This window comes from Miniopterus natalensis, chromosome 15 (assembly GCF_054644295.1).
Source record: "Miniopterus natalensis isolate mMinNat1 chromosome 15, mMinNat1.hap1, whole genome shotgun sequence".
Classification (NCBI taxonomy): domain Eukaryota; kingdom Metazoa; phylum Chordata; class Mammalia; order Chiroptera; family Miniopteridae; genus Miniopterus; species Miniopterus natalensis.
Genome location: NC_142095.1, coordinates 20603305 through 20621289, shown reverse-complemented (window position 1 = coordinate 20621289; position 17985 = coordinate 20603305). Strand labels below are relative to the sequence as shown.

The 17985-nt window shown below is 47.4% G+C and overlaps 1 protein-coding gene across 1 annotated transcript in view; it reads left to right on the top strand.

Moving 5' to 3' along the window:
- Positions 1–17651, top strand: part of GALNT15 (polypeptide N-acetylgalactosaminyltransferase 15) — a 30141-nt gene extending 12490 nt beyond the window's left edge. Inside the window, exons 4-10 of the mRNA XM_016209270.2 lie at positions 6281–6448; positions 8878–8995; positions 10271–10465; positions 13148–13279; positions 13651–13755; positions 16208–16351; positions 17494–17651. Coding sequence (XP_016064756.2) covers positions 6281–6448; positions 8878–8995; positions 10271–10465; positions 13148–13279; positions 13651–13755; positions 16208–16351; positions 17494–17640 — 1009 coding nt within the window. The 3' untranslated portion in view covers positions 17641–17651. The remainder of the gene's footprint in view (positions 1–6280; positions 6449–8877; positions 8996–10270; positions 10466–13147; positions 13280–13650; positions 13756–16207; positions 16352–17493) is intronic.
- Positions 17652–17985: the final 334 nt, after the last annotated feature.

Below are 17985 nucleotides of genomic sequence, written 5' to 3'. Positions count from 1 at the left end.
CTATTAAGAAGGATCACAGCTTATCGTGGTTATCATTACCTTTGATGAAAAGTCAGCAATTTTAATCAAGATTGTAACACAACCTGGGAAAGTCTCTAAACTTTGCTAGATTACTCTTCCCTAAAGACACTGATTGCTCAAGTTCCATAGAGAGCTAATGTCCTTGGGTTTTCTGTGAAAGAACTCAGAAGGGTCTAAAGAGCCCTTTAAAAATTAAAATTTTCTAAGACTGGCCTTTGGAATACGAAGTTGGAGAGGGCTGCATTACACACCCCTTAGCCTACCGTTTTAAATTTTCGTTTGACCATTGCTCTGTTCTCTTTTCCCCACCTTGCTGCCCTTCTCTTCCTGCTTCCTCAATCCACTCAAACCTTTCCTAAACATGTCTTATAAACCATTCCCCTCAATCTGGATGTCCCACTCAGGGAAACCAGCACCCGGTGGTGGCTAGCTCACCTCGGACCACCTCAGGCATGCCTTGGGCTCGTGGAGGCCTGTCACACAGTAGGAGCTCAATAAATGGTTGTTTCTGATGATGTCCAGCAAGACAGGGCTAATGCCAGAACCAAGCCCAGGACTTGTATTCTTGCCCTCCTTCCCATGGGAAATGTTGACTCTCTCATTTGAAGTTGGAGATGACCACACATATGAAAAAAAAAAAATGTCTGGGAGAGGAGGTGAAGGTGTTAGCATTTCACCAGGTGGGGAAGGTTTCAAGCAGCATGAAGCAAATTGTTCATAGTCCAGGTTCCTTTTTTTTGGTTTTGTTAATCCTCACTTGAGGATATTTTTTCCATTGATTTTTAGAGAGAGTGGAAGGGAGGGGGAGGGAGGTAGAGAGAGTGAGTGAGAGAGAGAGAGAGAGAAACATGGATGGGAGAGAGACACATCCATTGGTTGCCTCCTGCACCTGCCCTGACCGGGGCAGATCAAACCTGCGACCCAGTTACCTGCCCTTGACCCTGAATTGAACCCAAGGCCCTTCCGTGCGTGGCTGATGCTCTAACTACTGAGCACACGTGCCAGGGCCAGATTCCCTTTTAATAAAGAATAATCAGAGTTTGAATGAAATCATGAAGGATCAATTGCACCCAGTTCCATGACACAAGTTACTGCCCACTCCTGCCTGACGTCTCATAAGAACAGGAGACATATAAATTCAGCACCAGGACTAGGACAAGTGAGCGCACAAGCCCTACCTGGCTCCCTCCTGGATTCTGTTCTCCAAATCACAGTGACTGTATGTCATCAGGGTGGAACCTAAAGTGGGTCCTGCTCATCCCCCCATCTAATTCCCATCTTGCTATCACAGACTGATGGCTCTCAGAGGGGCCTTTAAGATCATCTGGCCCTATCTCATGATTTCATTATTGAAAATACTGAGTGCAGAGAGGGCAAGTGGGCCACTTGAGAGCCGGGCCGTCCTCTCTGCTCCTTTATGCAGACATTTAGGAGGCCAGTAATTAATATTACTAAGCCTTATGTATGTGTAACCCTAACAGACTCTTCCTACATATTCCTCAATGAGCCCCTCTGAGATGCCTCAGGCACATATTTTTGCTTCATTTCACAGAGCAGGGTTTGGGCTTCAGAGAGGTGAATGGGTGTGCAAGGGTGTGCACACATTTTATAGCCAGGTTAGGTGTTCTGACTATGGGTCTACTGCTCTCTTTATTGTATGTAAATTCTTTGTAAAGAATTGGAGAAGCTGACCAGGGAGAAACATTTAGTCATCCCCACCCCTGGGTGTGAGACATATGTTAAAACATTGATTAAAACCAGTCCCTCATGATGTCTGCTTCTCACATTGGCCCCATTTTCATAGATCTGGAGATTTCTCACTCCATCTTGAGAGAAAGACTTGGCAATAATTCTGTTTGTTCAGCTATAAATAAAATGGGGCTTCCTGAGAAGGCTTTCATAGTTAAGAGGTGGTGAGTTCATGAAATTCTAATTTCCTGGGCCCTCTTTATCAAACTTTTCCCCCGTTTTCTCTCTCTCTCTCTGTCTGTCTCTCTCTCATACACACACACACACACACACACACACACACACTCACACACACAGGCCTCTGGTCCTTGACCAATCCTGGCTTGGCTTCCTCTTCATGTCCCTGTCTTCTGTGATTTGCCCATCTTTGGGTCAAATCATTCACACCTCATTCACAGTTTCCTGCGTCCTCAGTTTTCTTTGGCCCCAGTGTTCAGCTTCCAGCTTCCAGCTTCCAGGCCCTCGTAGGTGAGGGTCTGAAAGCAAAGCTGCCTCAACCATTCCTTTCAGCTATACACAGTGATGCTCTGTGAGCTGTGGCCTGGGAGAGCACCCCTTTCAAGTGCCGCTTTACACCCCAGTGACCTTGCGCAGGCGTTTCCTCACCTCCTGTAAAGCAAAAACAGTAGACGCCTTTGGTACAGTTCCTAATAGCTGCTGCTCTTTGAGAGAGCAAAGGGGCTCCAGCTGCCTCTGAGGCTCATGGCAAGAGGCGTCTGTCATCAGGTGAGGACCCATTGCCCCAAAGCAAGGAAAGGTCTCTAAGAGCTTTCATTAAAAAGGTGGAGTGGAAATGGTGAGTAATAAGTGTAATAAGCCGTAAATCAACTATTTCAAAGTCATTGCTTTCTCAGAACCCTGGCCAGAGAATTCAGGGCCCAGTTGGTTACTTGCCCTGGTTCCCCTCCCCCACCCACAGAACAGGTCTGCTGAGAGCCAGAGGGCAACTTGGTAGGAATAGGGAGGAGTCCCTTCCTCAAGACCCTTTACTCCCATTCCTCAGAGAATTTGTCACAATATACTCATTTTGTTAGAACAGGACACTTTAATGCTACCTGCCAGGAAATTTGGAAATAAATATGCAAACGCAGTGTCTGTGATATTTGAGGCACTCCTTAGGCTTGGGCAGTGCACGGCCTTCATAACTGCACATCGGGCCCAGGCAGAGTTTCCCCAGGAGCAGTTGTTTCTAAGGCAGTCTTAGGACCTGCCGCTTGGTAGCTGCTTTCTACATAAAGTAACAAGGATGCAAATCTAGCGTAGCTGTCATCAGAGCTGCCGGCTGCTTTGTGCTGACTGCCAACTCTAGTACCCAAGCCAGGGAATGAGAATCATGGCTTGAGGACAATGAAGATTTCCAAGGAGAAGGGGCAGTCCTGGGCGAAGTGCTGAAAGGCAATACTGTCTTAGGGGTGGCTCAAGAGGCTGCCCGGGCTGTTTCCCACGTGAAGATTGGTCTGCCCCCTGTCTTAGAGACAGACACCTCGTCCTAAAGCCACCCAGTGCTCAGCCAGGCCTGAGCCTACTCTATGAGATGCAAGCTGGGGCAGGGAACAGACCGCCTCCCACCTCTCTGCCCTTTGAGGGGGGCCATGGCAGAAGGCAGTCTGAAAAATCCCGTGCGACTGTGGGCGGTGTGAGTGTGAGTGTGTGTGAGTGTATACGAGTGTGTGTGTGTACAGTGTGTATGTGAGTGTATGAGTGACTGTGTGACTGTGAATGTGTATGTATGAATGTGTGAGTGTATATGAGTGAGTGTGAGTGTGTGAGTGTGAGGGTGTGTGTGAGGGTGTGAGCGTGTGTTAAGGAGCAGCCAGGGCCCCAAGCTGCCTCCCAGCCCAGTAGAGGGAGCAGCCTTCTGAGGACCTGGTGCCTCATCCTGCCCCACACCCCCTCATCAGGGCAGAGTCCCGGGATCACACCTGAGAGCAAGAGCTCTGGGAAGAGAGCATTCAGAGCCTGCTGCTTCTCAGTATAAGCAGCTTTTCACTAACACCAAAAATTTGAATGAACTTCCCAAGTGACTTTATATATCACAGGCCTGGAGGAACATCCAGGCTCAGGAGAAATGAAGATGAAATAAACTAGGGTTTATTCTTTCTGGTGGTAAAAAGATTGGTTGCTAAGGTTGCAACCAGTTAGCTTTGGAATACCTGGATGGTAGTTTATTAGTTCACCTGATAGGGACTGAGTTTTCATATGCTGAAAACCTAACGGGGAACGCTGGGGTCCAGAAAAAACCTAGTGCACAGGGAGTTGTCAATGAGATGTGGGATGACCCGAAGAGCCAAATCACAGAGGAGACGGACACGAAGAGGTAGCCAAGCCAGGACTGGTATTTCAAGTAACCAGTCTTCCTCCACAGCTCAGTTGCCTCTGTTTGTCTTTTGAAATCCAAACACTTGACGCCCTGGAGCTTAGGAAGGCTTAAGAGAGGACCCACCTAATACCTACCCGAGAGTTAAAACTCAATGTGCAAGGGAGAGTGATGGAGTATGGAGTAAGCAGAGGCTTCTAGCTCTTTCCAAGTCAAACAGGGTAGCTTTGCTATTTTGCTTTAAATGAATTCCAAGAACAGTAGACACATTTCTAGGTATGAAACCTGAAGCTAAATATAAGACTTTTTGTTGTTTTTTTTTTTTTAAATCACCCTTTCTGAGTCATTAGGCTGCAGTTACTCCCTAACTCAGCCCTGGTTAAGCAGCCGCTAGGGTCCATGGGAATAAAAACCAAACTAGAAAACGTTTGCACATCCATCCTTGTTGACATTTCATTCTTCATCTCTATCCAAAATGTACTCGAAGGGGCTCATGATTAATCACGTATGTGTCTGGTTAAAAATAGAAGGAAAGAGAGATTTTAAAAGGAAAAGATGGTGTTGGGAACGGGGGTAATGCAGTTAGTAGTAGTGAGCTTTACATATGACTCCAAGCTTTCAGCAAAACAGCAAAAACAGACATTTGATGAATTTTAGAGTTCTCATTTTCTGATAAAGAGTAACGTACACTTTGTCAAAAGGGCACCGCTGCAAGGTCTAAGGCGAATTGATTGTGTGGCTGCTCAAATGCAATTTCCTTTCGTGTCCCATTATGATTACTAAGATGGCACCAATTTGATGGGATTCTTCAGAATTAGCCACTCAGCTCCCTGGCTCTCGAGTCTGAAATTCCACAAAATGCTCTGCCAATAGCCAAATCCATCCCATCTGCTCAGTTCATTCCCCAGTCAGTGGAGACTTGGGGGGGGGGGGGGGAGACTGGGTGCTCTCCTTTCATCCTTGATCTTGCTTCTCAGTTTTCTTAGGGCAATGCCCCAAAATAGTGGAGACCAAGAGAGATTAAGCTCCCCTTAGCTTCCAGAAGGAACAATGTGAAAAGGGCAGGAAAAGCATATCAAGATTCTTGCTCTAAATATAAACCCCACGACTTCTCATGCCAACAACAGTCACTAAGGCCACAGATTAAAGCAGATAATTGAGTTCCAGGACCACCCTGGCCCTCTCCATAGAGTCTGGGCCTATGACAGCCCTGGCTGTTTCCCAGATGGAAGGCACAGAGATGGAAAGTGATGGGAGTGTAAACAGCGAGGCTGCCATCTCTCCTGCCAGGAACCTCACTTTCCTTAGAGTGGTACCTGCCAGTCACCCCTGAGTTCAAGCCTGACCCATCCAATGACACAGATTTTAGAAGATTTTAGAAGTTGAGAGAGGCCAGAAAATAAATGTGATTGAGATACTGGAGAGGAGGAAAGCAGCTCCTGGTACATCTTAGTGATTTCCTGTTTATTTAAAAGGTGAAGTTTCTGACTTGTACCAATTTCCCACATCACCCTCTCTGAGGTTATACCCCAGGCTGTGTGAAAAAGAAAAAAAGGGGGGGGGGTCATAGTCCTAGAGCACTATAGCTGAGAAAGACCTCTGTGGGAAGTAGTTCAACCTCTCATTTTACAAATGAGGAAACTGAGACCCGCAGAGGTTCAACAGCTATCTCAAGGTCATACAGCTCATTAGTGGCAGAGCTGAGCCAAGGACCCCCTTCCCTTGATTCTCAGTGCTGTCAACTGAGGTTTTTAAAGAAAGAAAGAGGCAGGCATGTTCTTTAAAGAAATGAGCCCCCAATTTCTTATGGAAAAACATATTTTCTAGAACACTGCTGATCAATAACATGAGTCACATGTAATTTAAACATTTCTAGTAGTCGTATTACAAAATAAAACCCCCATGAAATTAATTTTAATGTTTTAATAAATCCAATACTCCAAAACATTATCATTTCAACATATAATCAATATAATAATTACTGAGATTTTTAATATTTTTCATACTAAGTTTTATAAATCCAGTGTGTATTTTATACTTACTTATACCACATCTCAACAGACCATATTTTAGGTACCCAGTAGCCACATGTGGCTGGTGGCTGCCATGGTGGGCAGTGCATGTATAGATTATATTTCTATCCCCCACCTGAATGGTTCTGCTTTCCTTGTTTGATTCTACAATTCTTTCCAGGAGCCGGGTGGTGTCTCCAGTCATAGATGCGATTGACTGGAAGACTTTCCAGTATTACCCCTCCAAGGACCTGCAGCGGGGTGTGTTGGACTGGAAGCTGGATTTCCGCTGGGAGCCCTTGTCGGACAGTGAAAGGAAAGCCCTCCTGTCCCCCATCAGCCCCATCAGGTGAGGCCCCATCATGGAGCCTACTTCTCCTTTGGTTCCTCAGGATGGGCTTGGCAGCCAGACTGTCTGGGAGCTCATCTGGGCTCCACTAGTTTCCCAGCAAGTTACTTAATCTGTGCCTCAGTTTCCACATTAGTAAATTGGGGATAAAAGACTGAATGAGCATGTTCAGGATAAAAGCGAGCTACCTATCCTCATTTTCCCAGAGGGAATCTGCATCAATAATACATCAGTGAGGATTATAAACCTTATAGGGCTGTTGTTAAGACTGAATGAGTTAATATACTTCTTAATCCCTTCACCTTGAAAAATAAAATAAAAGATGCATATAGAAAGATTAAATGATTAATCTATGAAAAGCATTCAGAGAGCACCAGGCACTCAGCTGTAAGTGTCATTATTGTCATATTGATGGAGTCCAGTGATGCTCTTCCAGATACAATTAATAATTCCCCCAGGGTGAGACTGGCAGAACCTGAGCTGGGATCTTGACCTAGCTCTGTCTCACCAGGTGACACTGAAATTTTCCTGGCTTCAGGTCCTTTCTCAGTAAAAAAGAAGAGTTCAGACAGTTGAAGGCTAAGACACTATAAATATCAAAATATATTTGATTTTATGGGATGCTTCTCAAGTATTTGGTTTTTGGACAACTACAGTATTTAAGTAGATGTTCTAGAGATCTTCTGGCACATAATAAATCTAACCCAAACTTAGTTCTGTGAAACAACCTTTTTTTTAAGCTCATGGACTGTGTGGGTCATGAATTCTGAAAGGGAGCACCAAGGTTGGTTGTTTCTGCTCCATAGTGTCTGGGGCCTCAGCAGGACCATACTTGACGAGACTAGACTGGCTGGAAAGGACTCAACAGCTGGGGGCTAGAGTCTCCTGAAGGCTAGTCACATGTCTGAAGGTTGATGCTGGCCATCAGTGGGGACCTCGTTGGGAACTTCTCCACTGCTCTCTCCACAGGGTCATTGCACTGAGTTCCGAGAGCAAGTATCCTGAGGGATCCAGATGAAGCAAGCTATATCTCCCTATCCCCCTTTAAAAAATAATTCATTGAGGTGAAATTCATACAGCATAAAATTAATTCTTTTTAAAGTGAACAATTCAGTAGCATTTAATGCATTCACAATATTGTGCAACCACTACCTCTCCCTGTCCCCCTAGAGTTGATTTTGAGCTCCAGGTTTCTGTGGGGTTAGCACTGGTGGGGAGGGAGGGCCCGACCTCGGACTTAAGCTGCCCTGCATCGGTGTTCACCACGATGAGCCTTCACTGGTCATGCCTCTGGTGTGGGGTTGGCGTGCCTGGCCCCCTGCGGCCTGCCCCTCCGCCCTCCATGCGCTGTCTGCCGAAGTCCCTCAGCCTCTCTGCCCACCATGCCATAGCCCATGCAGCTTGGCTGACAGCTCTGGGTCCTCCAAGGAGCTGCACCCACCACCTTCTGCCTTGCACCCCATGGTGCTGCTTGGACCCTGTCTCCTGGGCAGAGGGTGATGAGGGGCTCCTGGGCTCCCAGGGCAGCCACCTGGGAGGCAGGCAAGGTGCCCTCCTTGCTCAGGTCCCCAAACAACAAGCACTGAGTCCTCCTCCTCCAGGAATTAACCCTGGTCTTACAAATATAAGTGGCAGAGTTGGAAATTGTATCAAGTAACATACGGTACCACTGTTCAGTATTCTGGTATAACTTAGTATTTTTAATAACCTAAAGGTCAGTAGTTTGGTTAATATAATACTATTTTCTTGGTAATAAAAAAAATCTGAACTCTGAGTCATTTACATTTTGAGACGTATCTATAGTTCAGCTGCATTAATATTTGTGTGTGGTTTTTTTTTAAATTGTTCCTGAATGAAGGGACACACTCATTCAAAAGCCTCTGGCTACACCTTTTCCTGAGTAAATCCTTCTGAGGGATATTATTGTTATCTTAATTCCCTTACTCGGGGGTTCTAGTTTCCTGTGTTTAAGTTAGTATTTAAACATTAAACATGGGTGGGCAGGACTTATCTACAGTCCCTGGGAGATTTATCTCAGAATTTGGGTGGATGGTCTTGAAGCAAACAGAAGGGGGAGGTCAGCGGGAGGGAAGACAGAGGAGGGCAGAGCTGATCACTGCCCTTTGTCTGGGCCTAGTAACACCTGCCCTAGGGAATCTTGTTTCAGCCATGGCCTTCTTCCCAAAGGCCTCAACAGAGGGGCTCAAGCCAGAGGGTAGGGGATCCTCAGCTGTAGCCTGTGGTCCTCCTTATAGGAGCACTACCTGAGGATGGGTTATAAAAGGCCCAGGCAACCACAGCTCAACACTGGGACTCCTGACATGGTTGCTTTGCTTCAGTCTTGCCATTAAAAGCATTGAGGTCTATCTGAGCCTCCCTGCTGTGCTCCGGGTGCTGAGCTGCGGTCTGTTCCTGTCTTCTCTCTCCAGGAGCCCTGTGGTGCCCGGCGGGGTCGTGGCCATGGACAGACATTACTTCCAAAACACTGGAGCGTATGACTCTCTCATGTCACTGCGGGGTAGTGAAAACCTCGAACTGTCTCTCAAGGTATGCCCTGGACCCAGGGCGGACCCAGGGGGGCTCTCTGGAGCTGTGTGTGTAGTCGTAGCTCGGAGACAGCCAATAGAAATGCCACTGGTCTGCGGGGAAATTATAAAGTCACTGAATGTGGAGCGTCAACCCCCCCATGTCTTCCACCTCCCCCATCTCTCGTGCCCTGCCTTGATGTTGTCCTCAGCGTCCCCAGGGAACTTGACTATCAAACCTGCCCACAGGAAGGGCATATTCTCAGTCACCTACACCTCAGTGCAGACGTTCCCCTACCTTCTCTTTCACAGCAGCCTTAGCATCTCAGTAATTTCTCACGCACCCACAAACCAAAACAAATCCCAAGCATTCTGTATATTGAGTAATTTGGTCCAACCAACTTAATAAGTATCTGTTCGAACAGCTTATCCCCTGCTGGGCACTGCACACTTCTCTAACCTTGGAATCAGACTGGACACCACCACCTTCATTTCCTGTGCCATGTGAAAGCACGATGCTTGCTTTCTCATCAAAGCAGCCTCTGAAAACCCAATCCAGCAAAGATCTACTCCATCAAAAGGGCAGAGATAGGATGCTGAAACCATGAATTACCTCAAGCTTGTAGTTTGCAGGACGTCCAGCAGATGTCACTATGTTGCTCTCAAACATTTAAACTATCCCAGGTGGCCCTTTGAGTTGCTGGGGCACCGTGGGGTACCCCGGCACACAGTCTGGGAACCCCAGCCTCTGTGTGTTTCAGTTCATATGCTGCATAATGTTTTCATTTTTGCCTTTATCCCCAAGTGTGCAGTGAAGGCTTCCTGTCAAATGCATTCTAGGCATTTGGGGGTAGGCGTGGGAGTCCGTGGAGGCGGGGAGGACCCTGCTGAGGTAGGAGAGGCTGTCTAAGGAACGCTTGCTTTCATCTCCACACAAACAGCTTCTCCTGCCTTCACAGCAGGAGACTTCAGGAGCTTGTAGAAATTACCGGCCACTAGGGGCACCCTTTCACCTGAGGAAGCAGCCTAAGGGGACTCGGACCAGCAGGGCCACATTGCACCAGTGCTAAGTCTGTGCGTGTGTTTCAAGGGTGAACGTTCAGGGAGTTGCATGCGTGTGGCACCCCCACCCCCATCCCGGCCCAGGACTCCCAGGTCTGGAAACTCTGCTGCATTCTGACAACTCTGCCTACCATTGCCACGTTGTGCCCATGATTTCCTGTGCATGTCGCCGGCCCCCAGCATCCCACATTCATGGAGGGGAGTGCAAGGTGTGTATTTTGTCATTTTACGGCAGGCCTGGCTTTGCGGTGGCTCGGTTGAAATCCTCCCCTGCTCTCGGGTGGGCCACATCTACCCAAATCAGGATGATGGCATCTCACTTGACCAGGAGGCCACCCTGCTGAACAAGGTGCGCATTGCTGAGGCCTGGCTGGGCTCATTCAAAGAAACCTTCTACAGGAACAGCCCAGAAGCCTTCTCCTTGAGCAAGGTAAGGAGGGCCCAGGAGGGCTCTGTGCCTACTACAAGGCCACCAGCCCGAGGCTGGGCCAGGGAGCATCTCTCCTTCCTGTCCAGAGGGAACATAGGAGCTTCCGGCTTGTGCTTCCCTTGAGTTGCCCTCTCGAGAGGCTCTTCTACCTGGTGGGGCTGTCCTCTGTCTCTTTCAGCGTCTCCATGGGGCATTACAGCTGGTCGTGGCCTGGAACCCCCTGGTGTCTGTGGGATGACATCTGTGGGATGCAATCCTTGATCATGGCCCAGAGGAGAGATTGGGCAGGGAGTAAGGGATGGAACAGGTCTCAGAGGGACCTGTCATCCTGGGCAAAGTGTTTAAGGCTGTGAAGTTATCCAAGACATGAAACAAATACAAGCATAAAAATAAACACAAAGGATCCAAAAGAAGCCATAGGAAAAATAAAAATTGTAAACACTGAATTAAAGCCTACAAGCATTGTATCTTCAGCTGGTCAACTGTCACTCAGCTTAATTCTTCTTATGGAGTGACACAGATGTTATTTCATGTGGGACAGGGGTTCACATTAATGTTTGCTGTGCTGGGAGTGGGGGCTCCAAGGGTAAGATTTCCAGGTCCCACAAAGGTCCACTAGCAGCTTTCACCAGCCCCTCCTCAGCCCACACAGTGAGTGTGGTACATGCTCAGATCTATATATATTTGATGACTTTCACCAGAAGAATGGCACTGCCTACTGGTCAGTGAGAACTTTTTCTTCTGACATTTTAAAATTTCTATTAACTCATGTTTTAGAAATGTCCTATTGATATCAAGATTTTAATAATATCACTGCCTCCCTGAAGGTGTTCAATAGCATGCATTTACTTTAAATCTAAATAAATAAAAATTAATTTTGCTCCAGCGATTCCTATCCTTCCACCCCCCTTCCTGCCTCACCCCCCAATCCCTTACTTGAATTTTGAGATACAGAAATCCCAGTCACCCAAAGACAAGGCTGGGGCTCCAGTGCTGAAGGAGTTGAGGTTCTCTTGTTTTCTCCTCTGTCAGACATGGTTGTACAAGTTCATTGTTAGCATGCCCCCACATTTGCCGCTGGGTAGATTTGCCAGTTTGTCTCATCACCAAGGAAGGTGAAGACGCTGGAACTCTCATGAAGGAATGTTTTTGCTTTAGTAGCAAAGTCCAGGCCTGGAGAAGAGCTGGGAGGACTCAAATGGACACTAAGAATGCCAAGAAACTGTCAAAAAGCTATAGTCATTCCTTGGAGGAAACAGTGACAGCTCTCTTTGGTTTAATGATGGGTAAATATGCTGAATAAACAAGAAATTCCTGACTTAGAGAAGTTGATCTCAAACCCTCTGTGGATAAAGGGTTAAGTGCTGATTAAATACCTTGACCTTCTGAATCCGAGTCTGTGGGTGAGGGCCCAGGAACCTGCATTTTAAACAAGTTCCTTGGGCATTTCTGAGCGAGGTGCCCAGGGGATCACACTTTGAGAGGCGTGTAGAGAGCATTTCGGTATGGCAGACTCAGACCCTACTCTTCCCAACATTTATACCCGAGGACTAAGAGAGGGAGTAAAGGAAAATCAAATCAAACTCGCCTCCCATGGCCACTGGGAACAGTGTCTAATTTCCAGGCTAGAGGCCAAGTCAGAACTCTGACAGGCTTCCCATTCCAGCTCCCTCTCTTTTCTTCTTCCCACCCCAGGAAATAATTAGATCTCTCTTTTTGTTTGTTTTTGGTCCTTTGAATTTCTCCTTAGCACTTCTCTTCCCTAAAAATATCCAGGATTTAGTACTAAACTTCCAGGTAGGTTTCTTTGTATCAATACAGCCTAAAACATTAATTTAAACTAAAGTCATAAGGACTTACTTTGATATCCATCCAAGGACAATTGTATTATAAAGGAGATTCTCAAAATAGGAGGATCGTGTAGCCCAAAGGAATGATTTGTTAATGGAGGAGATTGGGCACCTAGCAGGGAAGAAAGGTCAATTCCCCTTGTCCCCACCTTCACTCCACAATTTTCCAGCTTAGTTCATCTCAGTTGCCTTTGGGTCGGTTTCTGCCTCCACGAGGCCCATCATGGTGTTTGTTCCACACCAACTTAAGGTGCAAAGCCCCATATATTTTGCCAACTGACTCGGAAAAGTCATCAAAGCATAGATCTCATGGTCTTTTAAATTTAATTTAATTTTTTAAAATTTCAGAGTGTGGAAGGGAGAGGGAGAGAGAAACATCAATGATGAGAGAGAATCATTGGTCCGCTGTCTCCTGCACGCCCCCTACTGGGGATCAAGCCGGCAACCCGAGCATACGCCTTGGCCAGGAATCAAACCATGACCTTCTGGTTCATAAGTCGATGCTCAACCACTGAGCCACACCGGCCTGGCCATGGTCTTTGTAGACTGAAAATGTGAGGGCTTGTGGGAAGGAAGTGACATCACCTACCATGGGCTGCTGGTTCCACAGCTCTCTCTGAGGAAGACCCATCCTGCTCTGTCCCATCTAAACCCTCTTATCCTAACACCTGGCCCTCTCCCCTATCTGCAACCCTGGGGAAACATGGTCTCAGTCCCCTCATTCTGTCCCATTCCTTCAGCTTCTGCCACTTCTATCCCTCCTCTACCACATAAGTTCTGATGTCCAACAGGCTTTCTCCATCTCACTGCCTGTGCCCTTCTCCTCCCCCAGGCTGAGAAGCCGGACTGCACAGAACGCCTGCAGCTGCAAAGGAGACTGGGTTGTCGAACGTTCCACTGGTTTCTGGCCAATGTCTACCCTGAGCTGTACCCATCTGAACGCAGGCCCAGGTTCTCTGGAAAGGCAAGGCGTGACCCAGGGAAGATGAGGAGGAAGAGGAGGGGTGGGCAGCTTCCCAAGACAGGAACTGGATGTTCCAATGGTCTTCCATGACCCTGGCCAACCAATCCAAGCTCAGCAGGGCCACAGAGGCTTCTCTGCCTGCCCTGAGGGAGGTGACTGGATTGCCCCATAACCCATCCCAGAGCCCCTCACCAGGACAGGTGCTGCCTTCCTCCTTCAGGAGGCCTGTCCCTTAAGATCAGTGGCTTCAGCTTGATCTCACTCATTTTTGTGGCCTGAACATGGCACCTTGAGCTACACTCCAGAAAGTGAAGGAGAGGGTGTCTTACCTGGAGGGCAGTACTCACTTCCTTATGGATGTCCACTTTCAGCTCCACAACACTGGACTGGGCTTCTGTGCAGACTGCCAGGCAGCAGGGGACCTCCTGGGCTGCGCCCTGGTGCTGGCTCCTTGCAGTGACAACCGGCGGCAACAGGTGGGTGGTCAGCGTTCTCAGGGTAATAACCAGGGAAGACCTGCAAGTGGTCTTTCTTGGGATGCCCTTCACTTCCCTTTGGGGCATCTCCTTTCAGTGGTCCCACTTCCCTCGATGGCTCACAATCTGCCACTGTAATAACCCATCCCAGCCCTGCCCACCCCACCCCTAGCTGCAAGCACAGACATGGACCATCATCAGAGAATATGAGAATATGAGCTCGAGGGAAATGGAGAGGACATTGAGCGGATGCTTTTATCTGACAGATGAGGAAACTGAAGCTTAAACGATGGCCATCAGGGTTCAGACAGGTAAAGGAAATGAGCACCTTGAGCTGGGTGGAAGCTGTTGTGACTGAGGAGCACACGCCCGTATGCAGGGAAGCTGCTCCTGCCCCAGCCTCAACAAATGGTCTTGTTTTGGATGAAAGTGGGCCCAGCATTCTGAGATCACCCAACATTTCCAAAGACTCAAAATCCAGAATTTACAAAAAAGCTCCCTATTAAAATTAAAAACTATAATCAGGGGAAGAATAAAAGCTGTATGCACGCAAACTTCCATCAGGGCACCATTTATGAAACATCAGGACCAGCCTGAGATCATTAGCCAACTAGAACCTGAGGTGGGGAGACTGAGTCACCAAGTAGGGGCTATAGGCTCAGCAACACTGACAGTGCAAGGGAACCTGGAGAATGTTCCTCATTTCCAGTGGTGCCTCAAACTCATGACATGTGACTCAGAGTCTTAGGTCTCAAGTTCTCTGATGCTGAGTCCTGCCCAGAGGAGATGTGTTGTGTCTTCCAAGTATTTCATGGGGATCTATGAGAACCAACACTTTATCCCAGAGGGGGACCTTTAGGGCACCACAGGAGCCTGGTGTGCGTGTGTGTGTGGTGTGTGTGTGTGCATGTGTGTGTGGTGTGTGTGTGTGTGTGTGTGTGTGTGTGTGAGTTTGAGGGGGAAGGGGAGGACTGGATTTGGAGCAGACAAGCCTCACGGCCTCAGGTGACCAGCTGCTCCACTTGCCAGAGGAGACTTACACACAGAACAGATGGAGCCATTGGCTCTGGTTTTCAGAGCACTGGCTTCGTTCAGATCATTTCCCAGAGGCAGAGCAATTTTGTTGTGAAATTCCTTCCACAGGGAGGAGGCTTCCACAGTGAGAAGGAAGCAAAGAGTATAAATGCCCCTGAGGAGAGGAGGGAAACAGCACTTGAGTCCTCCTGGGAGCCTCTCCCCAGAATGGAGGCTCTGATGGCTTGTGTGGGGAGGGACAAGAGACTGTGCTGAAGACCAACTCCATAGATTTCCCCGAGGCCCCACTCTGCAGTGTCACTGCAGTCCTCAGTACACAAGAGAGATGGGGCTGCCCTGGCGACACCAAAAGCTTATGGCCCAAAGGGCATCCAAAGAGAAATGCTGAGCATGACTGGCAGGTGTGCTACCCAGAGGGAGAGGCCAGTCCTTGAGCCAGAGGTGCTGCTCATGGGTGTATAGGGCAGGCCCCGGGCAGTGCAGGCCCCGGACCCTGGGGGAAGCCGATGCTCAGGACCCATTCAGCCTCTTCAGCTTTGCCTTCCACCAATCTTCCAGAACACATTGATAGGCACTCACACCTGGCACACGGGAGGACACCGATATAAAGCGAAGAGGTCAAGTAATGTGGCTACCTAATTTGCGGGGCCCGGAGCAACATGAAAAGGTCAGACCTCTAATTCAGCATTTAGTAAGAATTTCAAGACAGTGCAGTACAGCATTAAACCAAGTGTATTAAACCAAGAACACTAAACCCTTCTAAGCATGAGGCCCCTTTGGATGACACAGGTCACATGCCCACGTAGCTGACCCTGTCTCCAAGCCACAAAACTAACATAAAAATTAGTTCTGGCTGCACTTGACAGGAACAAACAGAAAATGGTGTCAGGATGTGCCCTTCATCCCGGGCACACACACTTCCCACAGCTAAAGCCCACCTGCAAAGGTACGCACAACCCAATACTCCAAAACACCAGTGGAAATAACCACCATGAGCGACAGTCAGCAGATGCAACAAACAGCAAGAAAATCAGTTGCAGAGCCGGGTCAGATCTCTCTAGAGAGTGACTGACTTGGGACTCAGAGGAGTTCCTCATCTGTCCTTTCAGTAGTACACTCACAAAGCACACAGCATTCTTTATGGCCTCACCTATGATGCAGTAAATAAAATAATGGATTTACAAATATGAATGTGAGAGCAGCTGGAGTATGGAAATGTCAGAGGCCAGGGCTAGTTGAGTAACACGTTTGTGGACTTGACTATGAGATACAGTCTTATTGACCACCTTCCACCCTCGCCCCAATATCTGAAGATTGCCTCTAGACTTCAGCTTTATTGTGAGCTCTGCTCCCCTCATCTCCAGCTTTGGAGAACATCTCCTTCTAGCTGTGCTAACCCTTGTTTCCTCCCTCCCAGCATCTGGATCACCCCGGCAGGAAGGAGATCCACTTTGGCAGCCCACAACACCTGTGCTTCGATGTCAGGCGAGAGCAGGTGATTCTTCAGAACTGCACCGCAGAAGGCCCTGCCATCCATCAGCAGCACTGGGACTTACAGGAGGTCAGTAATCCATTCAGAAGAACTTGGCAGTGCTGGTGGTCGGCGCTGTGTCCCAAGCTCTTCCAAGAGGTCAAATATTACCATTCAGACCTGTGCCTCTGTTGTTTAAATTAGTGGCTTGGCCTCGGGGAGGTAAAGCCAACTTGGTAGAAATATTGGCCACCAGAATCTTGAAATGTACTAATTTGCCATGTTTCTGTATAGCTCTGACCTTGTTTGTGGTGGAGAGTGGAGACAGCCCCTTTTTGAAGTTTATTAGCTCAGGTCACAAGTAGGACCATGGAGTACATTATAGAAGCAGTCAACCCCCTAGTTAGTGTGGTTTCAGAATGGAAAGGCTCTCCCCTCCTCCACCACCAACATAGGTATCGATACAGGTATCACTTTCTTCCTTTGCAAGTTCCACTGTAGACACCTCATCATTTCAGTAAGACTTTGATTCGTATTACCCAAGGGATAGAAGCTCTAGATCCTTTTCAGAAGTTATGCATCAATAAAAAGGCAATAAGTAAAATGTAAGTACTTAGGGAGAGTTCATGGGTCCCCCACAGAGATGTGGGACAGGAAGGTGACAGTCTCAACTTTAAGCATCCACACGCAGCTTTTTCTCCACCTCAAATCCTTCTTGGGATAAGTTAGGGTGTAAATCTGAAATAGTCTTTTAAACATGGATGACTTAGGCCTTCAGTATATCTTTAAAGTCTTACTCTCTACTGTCACCTGGTGGCAGCAGCACTAAATTGCAGGATTAATAAAGGGCACAGATTAAATCGTTTTGAAAGTAGACATTTACAAGTCATTGATAACAATGAATGTCACCAATACAACAGAGAGGCTGAACAGGAATTTCACGGTGGGCATTCTACTAACCAGAACTCTCTAAGCTAAGGCATAATCACCCAACCACAGAAAAGATAATTGAATCAATGGCCCCAAGGCTCTGAATGATATTGAAATTTCAGAGCTACCTAAATTGCATTATACTTTAACCAAAATACTATAGTTCCTTATCCTCTATTATTCAGTTCACGTTACTTCTATTATTTGCCTAATGATTAGCACAAATCTTAGAAATTTCCTTCTTCACTGGCTGACTGAGAGGGATTGACTGGTTTTCTTTTTTCTCCCCTCTCACTTTTCAGAATGGAATGATTGTTCACATTCTTTCTGGGAAATGCATGGAAGCTGTGGTGCAGGAAAACAATAAAGATTTGTACTTGCGCCAGTGTGATGGAAAAGCCAGCCAGCTGTGGCGATTTGACAACGTCAGGCCTGTGGATGAACGATGAATGCCAGTGTCAGAAGGAAAAGAGAAGATTGGCCCTCACAGTTTAGCCCCAAGAGAACTGAGAAAGCATGCATATTTCATGAAGCTGATCCTCTATGTTTGTACTCCTTTGGATAGTAGAGCAGAAGGCTCCATGAGAAATATAGAAAATCTTTTCCTTCTCGCACCTATGCCATTGACTGCTGGCTGTTTTAGAAAAAGAAAAACAAAAAAAATGTATTCATTGTCTTCATCACTGGTAGATGATCATTACATAGTACAGAAGATTCTTCATTTTCTTCCATTTGGCATGTGATAGTAATTGCTTTTATCTCTGACTAAGAAAAGAGGCCTGGACAGTCTTTGG